At 36.5% G+C, this 12798-nt stretch overlaps 1 protein-coding gene across 1 annotated transcript in view; it reads left to right on the top strand.

Annotated features, from left to right (window-relative positions):
• LOC140233621 (proto-oncogene tyrosine-protein kinase Src-like) overlaps positions 1-12798 on the top strand; it is a 54470-nt gene that overhangs the window by 25394 nt on the left and 16278 nt on the right. Inside the window, exons 4-5 of the mRNA XM_072313722.1 lie at positions 5336-5431; positions 8833-8936. Of these exons, the coding sequence (XP_072169823.1) occupies positions 5336-5431; positions 8833-8936 (200 nt within the window). The remainder of the gene's footprint in view (positions 1-5335; positions 5432-8832; positions 8937-12798) is intronic.

A 12798-nucleotide genomic window follows, 5' to 3' on the forward strand; every position in this document is an offset into this window, starting at 1 on the left:
CTCAACAAAAAAAAAAACTTTTTAAAGCTTCAATATGTATGCTCAGTTTGATATTTGAGACTTACATTGTAGTACCCTCATTTGAAACCAGACATTTCAGACGTTCTTTTAAAACTTACTGCTCCTTGGCTCCTTTTAATACACTGAATTATGTTTAGTCTGCAGTTACTGGTACAATGTAGTGCATAGCAAGCAAAGGGTTAAAATAATGTAGCTCTGTCATACATGTATGTGTGTTTGAGATCTTCTTTTAATGCAGTGTGCTTCATTTCTGTTTCTTCTTTTTTCTAGTTTTTCTTCTCTCTCTTTAAAGGGACTGTACAGTACCGGTTGAGGTGGGGATTCATGTTTTGAACATTCCTAAGTGAGATAATGAGAAGCCTCTTATGAAATATGAAAGAGCACGTAATTCTAAGAAGGATTCAACGCTTATTTGATGAAAATTGGTTTTCAAATGACTGAGATATCCAAAAAAGTGATAATAATACAAGGCAACAGGCCACGCCTTTAATTAGGATTTCTTTGTTTCACCTTGTTTTTGGATATCTCAGCCATTTCAAAACGGATTTCATCAAATAAACTGTTGATACCCCTTAGAATTGCATGCTCTTTGACATCTCATAGAGTGGTTTCTGAATATCTCGCAAAACGCTAGCTAAATCCTCACCTTGACCAGGGGCCTGTTTTATAAAACTTGTCATCAGTGACAACTGCCACATTTCTATGACAAATTTGCTCTTAGTCAATCAGATGCAAGATTTCAGTAGCTTGTCACATCTATGACAACTTGTCACTGATGACAAGTTTTATGAAACGGGCCCCAGAACTGTACACACCCTTTAATGGTGTGCTGTTTTAAATATAAAGGTCAGATAAAGGGATATCAATATTTTTTTGTGAGCCTGATCCTATGAGATATCATTTACTCTTTCCTCTGATTTTTTTTTTTTTTTTTTGGTGTCTGTGATTGTTCAATTTGATACTCCGCCATCATACAGCTATTCAGATGTTGCATTTTACCTTTTTTGTTGACATTAATCAAATAGATTATGCTGTTAAATGATTTGCCATCTTAAAGGAATCACATAATTTTGGTTGAGACCTAATGTCAGGTTTATAACATTTTTGGTGAGATAATGAAAAACCTAAATTATAAAATATGAAAAAGCATATCATGTCAAGAAGGATTCAATGTTTATTTGATGAAAATTGGTCCTGAAGTGGCTGAGATATCCCAAAAAAGCATCCTAATAGAATTGATAGGCCATGACTTTAATTAGGATCTCTTTGTTTAGGATCTCTTTGTTTTTAGATCTCAGTTCATTTCAAAACTGACTTTCATCAAAATAAACTTTTGATTCCCCATACAATTGTATGCTCTTGAACATTTCATAGAGTGGTATCTAAATACAATGTATCTTGCAAATAACTACAAGCTGAATCCTCACCTCAGCCAGTACTGCAGGGGTGGATCCAGGAATTCTGTAAAAAGGGGGGGGGGGGGGCGCAACTAATATTTATGGTGCCACTTCCGGGTTTCATTTCATATTTTTTCTTTGTATTTCTTTTGTTTTTAACGAAAACTAAAGGGGGGCGTGTGCTGGCTGCGCCCCCCTCTGGATCCGCCACTGGTAGGGCCTACTGTACAGTCCCTTTCCAACAGAATGTTTCAGAGAACTATCTACAAAGGGGCACACCCCCCCCCCCCCCCCCAAAAAAAAAAAAAAAAAAAAAAAAAAAAAATCTTGAAAGAAAAGTAATGAAAAAAAAGATAAAGGGGTCCATTTTATTTTAGATTGTAGTGACATCAGAAAGTTGCATGGAAGCCTTTTGTTTTTGGGCAATTCCACGATAAAATGGATATGACCATCATATTTTCAAAATAGTCAAATCTCATTCATTTTGGTATCAAATGAAAGCTTAAGGACTGGATTTTTCATATTTGACCATCTTGTTAAAAAATTACATAATTAACTTTGCTAAGTATGTGCATAAAATCAGCATAAAATTTTAAATTTGACATAAATATCTTAAAAATATAATGAAGTTAAATGGATGTGTAGCATGAGAAAATGAAAAAGGAGGGAAAAACTTTGCCTTTGTTTTCAGAGTGTAAGGGTTGAACATCATTACCAAATCATCAAAGTGCAAGATTTTCTATGTGTTTAGCTTCAGCGAACATCGCAATGCTATACGATCATCAATAATGTCACGGTGTTACAGTAAAAACTGATGTTTTTAGAATTGTTTGAAAATTACAAACACAAGAGGAATTATTTTGATAGCCCAAATCATGACCACCTGTAGCTACCATATACAAGTACTAAAATGATGGTAACTCATTTTGTTAATTGATTAAAGTTGATTAATATGTGTCATGGTGTTACAGTAACTCTAACACCGTGACTATAACACCGTGACTTGCATTGCAATAACACAGGACACGTACCGGATTACCAATAACTAACTGTTGAAGTGACCATCTGATTTCTCTGTCACATTTACTCAAAAGATAGAGGTTTTTCAAGGATTGTTCATAACAGATGGGTCAAGCTATATCCACAAAGATTATCAATTGTACTTATTGCCAGTATCATGGAATTTTAACCCTTTCTGTGCCAAAAATCTAGAACTGTGTTTACAATGCCGTGGGGTTTGATATGCCAATCAACAAAATGGAAGCAGTCCACTCACAGTGTGCCACCTACCAGATTTGTAACTACAGAGCAAATGTTTCTGAAGGTTTTGAACTTTTAATTACGGCAACAGTTCCAATTGAGTTAATACCCTTTGTTTAATATTTTTATCATAATTAACCATTTTATCACATGGTTTGACTCTTCTTTTGTAGACTCAAATAGCAGAAAAAATTTTTTGTCAACAATGCTTTCTTTACTCTGCAAACTGCAATAATACATGTAGCTACACTGTCAACTTTATATTTTCTAGCATTTCATATCCAATGCCAATTACAAAGGTTCTGAAGGAAAGGGGGCGGGAGACATACATGTATCATGTAGTCATTGCTATACACATTGTTGTATGCAATCATCAGAATTTGGTCCATTTTTTTTGTGGAAGTTATATTAGTGCTCTGCCTTTCAAGAACAAGTTGATGTTGAATTCTGCCATAGATTCCTTAAAAAAAAAGCTTGTTAACAACTGTTATAATCTAATTGTGAATGCCATGGACTGACAATTTGCATGCAAACTGATGTTAGTATTCAAAAGGTACCATAGACTGGCCATTTGTCATGCTCTTTGCATTAATTGCGCATTTCAGTGTGTTCCTAGCATAATAAAGGTCTGAAGTCTTGCTGCAGCTTCCCTGGTATCCTCAAGAATTACTTAGGGCATACTGAAGCTAGATCAATGTGTCCACCAAAAGTTAATCTCACTGGAATACTACTTTCCTATGCATGGTAATGTGCACAATCTTACAAGTTTCACTATAAAAACAGCCACACTCACTGGGATTTACTGTGTATGAATGAGAATTTGCATTGTAATCATTGTTATATACATGTTCATTTTCCAGTACATCTTAGAAAAAGAATAATAATTACGGTACATTTTGTACCACACAAATTGCTTGAATATATATTTTTTTTTTTTATTGTTTAATACTGAAGTGTTGCTAAGTGGGTTCAACTGGCTTTGTGACCAAAGGTATTAAAATCAAAGTTTCAAATTTTTATGTCATCTTTAAATATACAAATTGGATTTTTAAAGAGTAGTTGTAAACCCTAAAAGTTCACTCAGAAATATTTAACAAGCTTTCAATAATGATAGAGGGAATTATGTCTCAAAACATATTAGTATATTTTACTGAAAGAGCAGTGTTCCTGACTGTAACGTGTACAAATGTATAATGACATGACGTCATGGTGTTACAATGCAAACTTTTTCTTTACTTTGTTGTTTTTGTTAATCTGTTATGATTTCAATAATTTTTTTGTTTTATCTGGAAGTGTTATACTGTGATGTCAAAAATTCATCATGAATCATCATTTCATTCTACCTAAAGGAGAAACACTATGAGCTGTGAGTAAGACAACAAGATTCTCCATACATGTAGGTTTTCTACACACATTTTAGAGGTCACGGTGTTACAGTCACGATGTTACGGTGCACTTATTTATAATCTATGTCATAGTTTTCCTGTCAATTGATTCTTTGATCAAATTTTACTTCGTTATTATCATTGAGTCTCTAGTACATCCAGTGAACAGATCCACTTATCAAAATGTTCATTAACTTCACAGAGTTTGGTCAGTAAACAAAGTGCATAAAAACCCATGTCCATTTTGTGTTACGGTGTTACACTGGTAATTAATTATGCATAACTCAATTACCAAAGAATTTTTTCTTCCTTTCTTTTGTTTTCAAAGCTGCTTATGATGATATGCATTGATACATAGTAAAAAAAAATTTTCTTAAGTGTTACATTTTGATTATTGTTTACATTTAATGAGTGAAATTATACTCAAAAGTGTCACGGTGTTATCGTGGAATTGCGCTTTTTTGTTTTGTATAGTTTTATTTTATTTTATTTATTTTTTTGCCTGTCAACCGATGATACTCAGAAGTGGCAGCACGGTAGTCATTTTTGTTTTTGTTATTTTTACTTGTCAGCTGATTAAGCCTGCCCCCCCCCCCCCTTTACGGACTTCCTGGATCCCCCTCCCCCTTGAATGGAAATTCATAAAGTGTAGGAATCAAACTATTTCAAATGTACAGTAATCAATGCTTTCCCCCTTTTTTTAAAGAGCCAAAATTGTGTGTGTGGGTGAGGAGGGGGGACCAGTGGGGAATTCAGGGGGGGGGGGCGTACTGGGTGCACGCCCCCTCTTTATATGTTGTTAAAACAAAAGAAATAAAAAGAAAAATTGAGTTGAAGCCCGGAAGTAGCGCCAGAAATATTGTTTGCGCCCCCCCCACCCCCCTTTACGGAATTCCTGGATCCGCCTCGGGGGACTGCTTTCAATTCTTGTGCGTGCCAATCCTGCACAGTACAGTGTTTAGTCCTGTAGTGTATCATGTTCTCTATATTAGTAATGATTGAGTATTAACATGTACTCAAGACACCAACTGACCGATGCTTTTCGATCAATATGCTGTCATTTGACCAATCTAACCCCCTTATCCTCTCAGTATGAACCACTTCGGCTATTTCTTTATCATACTTTTTCTCTGATGCATGTACACCGAGTTTCTTTTGTTATTATACATTTGTGTGCATGTAAACCAAATATGAAAACACAGCTGTAATGCATGTGATTGTGATATTCATGTAACTCCTGTTTTGTTTGTTGTTTTTTCTTTCTGTTCCCAGTGGAGAATGGTGGCTTGCTGCATCAGCATCAACTCAGCTCCAAGGTTACATCCCCAGCAATTATGTTGCACCAGTCAATTCATTGGAAGTGGAGGAGTGAGTGATGTATTCAGATAATATTTACATCCACAAGTGCATGCTTGGGGGTTAAGTTATTTACGAAAATATGTCGTCTGTTAACTCTTAATGTGCCACGTTCGCACGTCCGACTCGGTCGACGGCGTGCCAACTTCGCATATTCTGCTCAAACCCACAAACCCGCCCAAACCGATCGATAAATCGCCAAATGCCACAGTACAGTGAGAGCGTTTCTCGCGATTCACTTCCTCTCATATAGCTTGCAATTTTTGTGGTGATTGACTAGCAAGCGGTGCTTCCTATTCGATTTTCGTATATATTACAAGTTTATGTAACTATGTTGTTTGCAAAAGTCATGCCTTTACAGCAATGTAGCTACTGGTCATTTGAAAGAAAAAGACTCATATACATTTCATACAATTTACGTCAAAACAAAGCTTGGCATTTTCTCTACACCTTCGCTCACTACATGTCCGACTTATCAAATATCTACAAAGGTTACATAGATTTGAAAAGCAGAATGTTTTCTCTAAGCATGGATACGTTGTTGTCTCAGAATAATGTGGCACACGGGGTTTCCTCTATGGCACATAAAGAGTTAACCCATTGCCTAAAATCAATCAAATATTCATCAGCACTTAAGACAAACATGATGTACATTATATGCCTGAAAGTAGTCTAGAACTGGTATTTTTGTCATTATGACCATGCAACACAAAACCAACAAAAAAAGGCTTGAATTTACATGAGGACTCAAAATAGGTGAAACAGGTCAACCTAGTCAATCTTGAGTGTTTGGTATTTTCTAAAACTATTCTTCTTCCACATTATACTAAAGTTTGGGATCATATAACAAATGGGAAATTGTATTTTGTAGCAATTTTTCTAGAACACACCTTTTGCAGAATATTGTTCTTGGATATACCTTTGAATCCCCTTTCATTTCTGAAAAACCTTTTATGCACTCTTCTCTTTCAACTCTATTGAGTTTTGAAAAGGGAGATGCTACCGCTTTGAAAGTTTGTATGAGCAGTGGATGGAACATGTTAATAGTAGACCATGATGCGCCATTTGAGCGTAATCTGATAATCCCTGCATTGTTGTTGCTTTGGAGTGGTTTTACATCCTGTTCTTTGTCCTATTCTAGCACAGAACTTGGTTTAAATTAAAGGACTTGAATGGACTCTTAACTTTAAAGCCTCTTTTCTCTCACTTACACACTTTTCCAGAGTGTGTGCTATCTTTCCAGTATTTAGATAGGTTTAGAAAGTTCACCATTTGAATTGAGTTGTACATCATTTCATAACTTAAAGTCTGCTCTTTCAGAATCTACCCTTAAGTAAAAATCCATGTTTGGCAACTTTTTGTTGGTTTTGTGATGCAGCATCACATATGATAATGGGGAGCTTTAGATTTGCTGCTCGGACGTTTGAGACGACACCTGAGCTGGATGTTCTCCTCTTCCCTGCATTGTGCTGAAAAGTAGCTTTAGATTACGCTGGGACGCAACGTATGAAAAATAAAATGGCGCCCCCATATGATCGGTGCATCAAGTAGCTCTGTACGTCGTGAGCTGAGTGGACGTAAAAATAGCCCAGAACGCGTAGTGAAAACTCTATAAAAATAGATCGCGTCTGATACGCGATTCTGTGCATGCTCAGACCATGAACGTCCCCGTCGCAAAAATCTAAAGCTCCCTCATAATGATAAGGATTTGTCATATGGTGGGGAACCATTTAAAAAGAAATCTACTCACTTCTCTTTGTACATGCTTCATTTGACAGACAACTTACAATATATTAGGCCTACTAGCTTTTATAGCTACTCTACAGTGCTGGACTGCAGCAGTTTTAATATCATGAAAGAAAGACAAGAAAACATAAATGAGGGATAAACCAAAGTTTCTGAAATAATGAATTAGGGGTCTATGTTTTCAATGAAGATTTACCAGTGAGATCACACTGAAAGATGTCGTTGCCCCCTGTTTTTTGTTTGTTTGTTTGTTGTTTTTTTTTGACGTACACTTTAATACGGGAAATAAACTCTACCTGTGGTGTGGGGCCATATTCCAATTGTGACCCTGCATCACAAAACCAACAAAAAGTCGCCAGACATGGTTTTTTAGTTAAGGGCAGATTCTGAACGAGCAGACTCTAAGCTTTAAAATGATGTATACATAGCTCAACTAAAATGGACTCTCTTAACCTATTTAAATATAGGAAAGAAAGCACACACTCTGGAAAAGTGTGAACTGAGAAAAAGGCTCTGAAGTACAGTGTCTATTCAAGCGTTTAATCTTCACCAAACTGTGCTAGCTGTGCGATGGATGGGACAAATTAAGGTGTAAACCACAGGAGCAACAACAATGAAGAGATTATCAGATTAGGCTGAAATTAAATATACTCTGTTAACCCATCCTGTTTATGATTACTACCAACTTTCAAAGCAGTAGCATTATCCCTTCAAAAGTTACTTGACTTGAAACTGAAGAGTTTTAAAAGGGTTATCATGAAATTAAATGGGGCCTCTAAGACATACCTGGTCTAACTACTCTACAAAAAAGGGTTGTAGAAAAACTGCTAAAAATGCATTTTCCCATTCATTTTATGATCCCAAACTTAAGAATAATGTAGAAGAAGGGTAGCTCTTTCAGAAAATATAAAGAACCCAATATTCACTTAGTTGACCCATTTCACCTTTTTTGAGTCCTCATGTAAAATCAAGGGGTGGGACTTTTTGTTCGTTTTGTGATGCAGGGTCACAATTGGCCTTTGACCTCATGAAACATGGCACCAGACTGTAGATATTTCACGTATTACTGGTACTTGAATAAGTAGGAAGTACAGTGCACTCCCGTTACAACGAACACGGTTATAACGAAATTTCGTTATAACGAAGTAAAACTTCTGGTCCCAAAATTATCACCATTAAAGTCTATGGTACAAAATTCGCTTATAACGAACACGGTTATAGCGAAATTTCCGTTATAACGAAGTCTTTTCCGAGCGCCACAGACAAAGAAAAACAAGAGAAATGTGCTCCGTTATAACGAAATGCGAATTGCTTTCGAAAATACGTAGCGGAACAAGCATTTACAGCGTAACTGCATGGGCGAATGCTTCACATCACTACGTGTTCGCTCCTTGTGTCACGCACAGTTTCTGAAGGGAGCGTTTAATATAGTAATACAATAATCCCAAGGCACATTTTACATAGCTTTCCAGTGTATGCTAAGGATTCAGCAAACAGAATATGATATATATGCACGGTTTCCTTGTTTTCGTTATATATTGTATTGTTCGGTTATAACGAAATTTCGTTATAACGAAAGAAAACTGCCGGTCCCGAGCATTTCGTTATAACGGGAGTGCACTGTATTCATATTACTGGTAGTAATGTTAGATCTGTTTCCTTGACAGGTGGTTTTTTGGTTCCTGCTCGCGGAGTGACGCAATCAAAAGGTTACAACTTCCAAGGTTACCGAAGGGAACGTTTCTGGTGCGAGAAAGCGAAACCAGACCAGGTAGTGTATTCATTCTGTTCATTTGTGGTTTAAAGGGTGTGTACAGTTCTGGTCGAGGTGAGGATTTAGCTTGTAACGTTTTGCGAGAAATTCAGAAACCACTCTATGAGATGTCAAAGAACATGCCGTTCTAAGGGGTATCAAAAGTTTATTCGAAGAAAATTGGTTTTGAAATGGCTGAGATATCCAAAAACAAGGTGAAACAAAGAGATCCTAATAAACCGGGCTTGGCCTGTAGACTTTTATTATTATCACTTTTTTGGATATCTCGGCCATTTGAAAACCAATTTTCATCAAATAAACGTTGAATCCTTCTTGAAATTACATGCTCTTTCATATTTCATAAGAGGTTTCTCATTATCTCACTTAGGAATGTTCAAAACATGAATCCCCACCTCAACCAGTACTGCACAGTCCCTTTAATAACTGTTGCTTCCAGGAACCTGGAGGGGGGGGGGGGGGGGCTCCACATTTTGTGCACCATATAAAGGAATACATAAGATGTCACCACTTTGGGCCCCCCCCCCACTTTTTTTTTTTTTTTACCCCAGAAGTGCGTAAGTGGCACTAGAAAGAAATAGAAATTGATAGAAATGTGAATGCGGTAAGACTGCTTTTGCGCTGAAGACCTGCATTTTTTTTTCTTGTTAGCTGATGAAACCTGGAAGTGGCACCAGAAGTCTGAAGTGGGCCGCCACTTTTGAAAATGTGGCGCCGGCCATGGGATATATCAGGTTCCCGTAGCATCAACTTCGGTATGGTAACCTCATATACCAGTTCCCAAAATGTAGACAAGAGTGTCTGTATTCACAGCCTTGAGTCATGTTCGTTTGCATTATCCTAACCAGAAAATGACCTTGATCAAAATTTTAGTTTCTTTTATCAATGTCTGTTGTTTTTCTGTATGAAAAATGTGTGTATTTTTGTTTAATTTACCTTTTCCAATGTAGTAGTGCTCTTGTTTTGCTATCAAAACTTGTAAGAAGATGTAATTTAGCAATCAAGGCTGAGCTTACTAGATTTTGACTGCTAGTGACCTCATTCGGGACTCCCGTGCCCTTATACTGTATGTCAAAAAAAAAAAAATTACAATGGGACCCTCTGCTGTGATAATTTTTAAAGTAGTGAATCAATCCAAATACAATTTCAGGGTATGAAACTCATTGCACACATCTTACAAAAAAAAACCCCATTTGATTTGCTTCAGTGGTCAAAGAGAAATGAGGAATTTTGTAGAGCATGTCAGGAATCTCTTCCCTCCAAGTTCTGGCTATTGTGTTCACACATTAATATGCAATTCCAAGAGCATCAAGTGCTAAAACTTGGAAGAATCAGACTCATGACATGCTTTACAACAATCCACATTTCTCTATGGCCGCTTAACCAAATTGAACAGGGTTTTCTGCAAAATAGAGCTAGGATTTTATATTCTAAGACCCTGAAGTAGCATTTAGACAGTTTTATCACATTTGGAGTTATCAGTGCTAAAATCTGATAGTAATTTTTTTAGTGACATACTGTATAGAGTATTATAAAAGAGTTTGGGAGCCTAACACATGTCATATTTCATATCGTGACTGCTTTCACACCTGTAGGGGGATTACCAACATGTCACTTCCTTGTCAATGGGCAAAAAGACTGTAATAATTTTGGAGTGTGTCAAAAATAGAACAACAAGAAGTGACAGTAGCATGGGAAATTCCAGGAATGATGGTGTACAGAAGGGCTGTGCGTTGCGTCAGCCGATAGCACATCTGTCTTGCGATCTTGAAAAATCTCTTATGAAATATGATGTGCGTATGATTCTAAGAAGAATTCAAAGTTTATTTGATGAATCAAAGTTGGTTTTGAAATGGCTGAAATATCCAAGACAAAGCAATCCTAATAAAAAGTAGGACCCACCTTTTGTTAGGATTGCTTTGTTTTACTTTGTTTTTGGATATCTCAGCCACTTCAAAACCGATTTTCATCAAATAAAGTTTAAATTTCTCTTGTGTGCTTTTCAATATTTTATGAAGTGGTTTTTAAGTGTCTCGCAAAAAGTCAAAAGCTGAATTTTCACCTGAACCAGTACTATGCCATCCCTTTAAATTGAGGACCCAAGTTTAAGGGAGTCACGACTTGTGCATGTAAAAGACCTTGCTTCACTTCCTCATAGTGAGCTGTGTTCTATGAACCCGGTGAAAAATTCTATCCCACATAATAAGTACCTATGCCAGAAAACGGGTGATTGATGGCAACCTCTTGTGGCCGCCCCAAGTGACTAGCAAGAGTCAGCAAGCTGTATTAACTCTGTACCTGGTACTCTGCACACCAATACAATGATTTGCAGATCAATATTAGGGATCTCTGTTAACCCACTGAGGACGGACTGATTTTGTGACAACATGCATTTCCCATAGACACCTGGCGGAGTATACTCGGGACTCGTTTTCAACCGGTTAAACCTTTTCTCACTTCAATCTGCAATGAAACACAAATCTTGCAGCATCAACTCAATGACTTTGGCACTGCATATATGTAGATAGTTATAATAATAGGAGTAGTAATAATAATATGTTAGGGTTATTTATATACATGTAGGAAACCTACATGTATAGAAAGGCTGTGGGGATTTCAGAATCTGGTTTTGGAATGAGTTAGATTTCATTTGATTCAAACCGTCAAGTCCAGGGGAATCCTTGCTGCAGAGATTATCAACATTCTGATCATTTTGTCCTTTAGGAAATTAGCACCTCTAAATTTCACTGTATATCTTTATACTGGACAAATATTAGATGAACTTAGTGAAATCCATAATATCTGCACAAAATTGGAAATAACATTACAATTTGCCAATTTCATGAGGAGAAACAGAAACTTTAATGTTCTAAAATGTGTTCCTGATTTCAAAATGAGTTGTAAATTTAGGAAAACCATAGGCTTAAAAAAGAAAATCTGCAAAACAGAAACTGATGATCAGTAGTGACTGAGAGGAAAGAGTTAGGTTTGTCTTTCAGGCAGCTATTCATGCCATTCAGAACCCGTGTATGTTGATTGTCATCACACACAAAAAAGACTCTGACCATGTGAATATAGCAAGGAGCGAAAAGCTTCATGCCAATGGTTTATTAAAGGGATGGTACAGTATTGGTGGAGATGAGAATTGGGCTTTTATCTTTTTGCGAGATACCAAGAAAACACTTATGATATACAGTAGTACAGAGCATACCATTTTAAGAGGAATTCAAAGTTTATTTGATGAAAATCGGGTTTGGAATGACTGAAACATTCAAAAAACAAAGTAAAACAAAGCGATCGTAATAAAGTGTGGGTCCCACACTTTATTAGAATCGCTCTGTTTTGGATATCTCAGCCATATCAAAACCAATTTTCATCAAATAAACATTGAATTCCTCATAGAATTACATGCTCTTTCATATTTCATAAGAGAACTCTCATTATCTCACCAAACAATGTTAGAAACCTGAAATTAGGTCTCAGCCAAACCTATACGATCCCTTTAAAGCTGACTATGTAGTGCAATTAAAGCACGTTGACTTCTCTTGGGTCATAATACCCTGATGATTACTCACATGGCTAAAAGAATATCTAATTGTAACATTTGTACCATTTTACTTCAGATATGGATATGCCCCCCCCCCAAAAAAAAAAAAAAATCTTCTAAACAGAGATTCTGCTATTGACATCATCTGTCAATCATTGCTAATTAAAAGTACTAATATCATTAACTAAAGACATTGGAATGCATTTTCCCCCAGACTGAGCACAACTTGCATGTTTCTCTGTAGTGTCTTTTGTTTTTAATACATATGATCATAATCTGTTATGCTCAGGCTTGGGAAAGGTGCAATACGCCAAT

This window comes from Diadema setosum, chromosome 10 (assembly GCF_964275005.1).
Source record: "Diadema setosum chromosome 10, eeDiaSeto1, whole genome shotgun sequence".
In the NCBI taxonomy this organism is placed as follows: domain Eukaryota; kingdom Metazoa; phylum Echinodermata; class Echinoidea; order Diadematoida; family Diadematidae; genus Diadema; species Diadema setosum.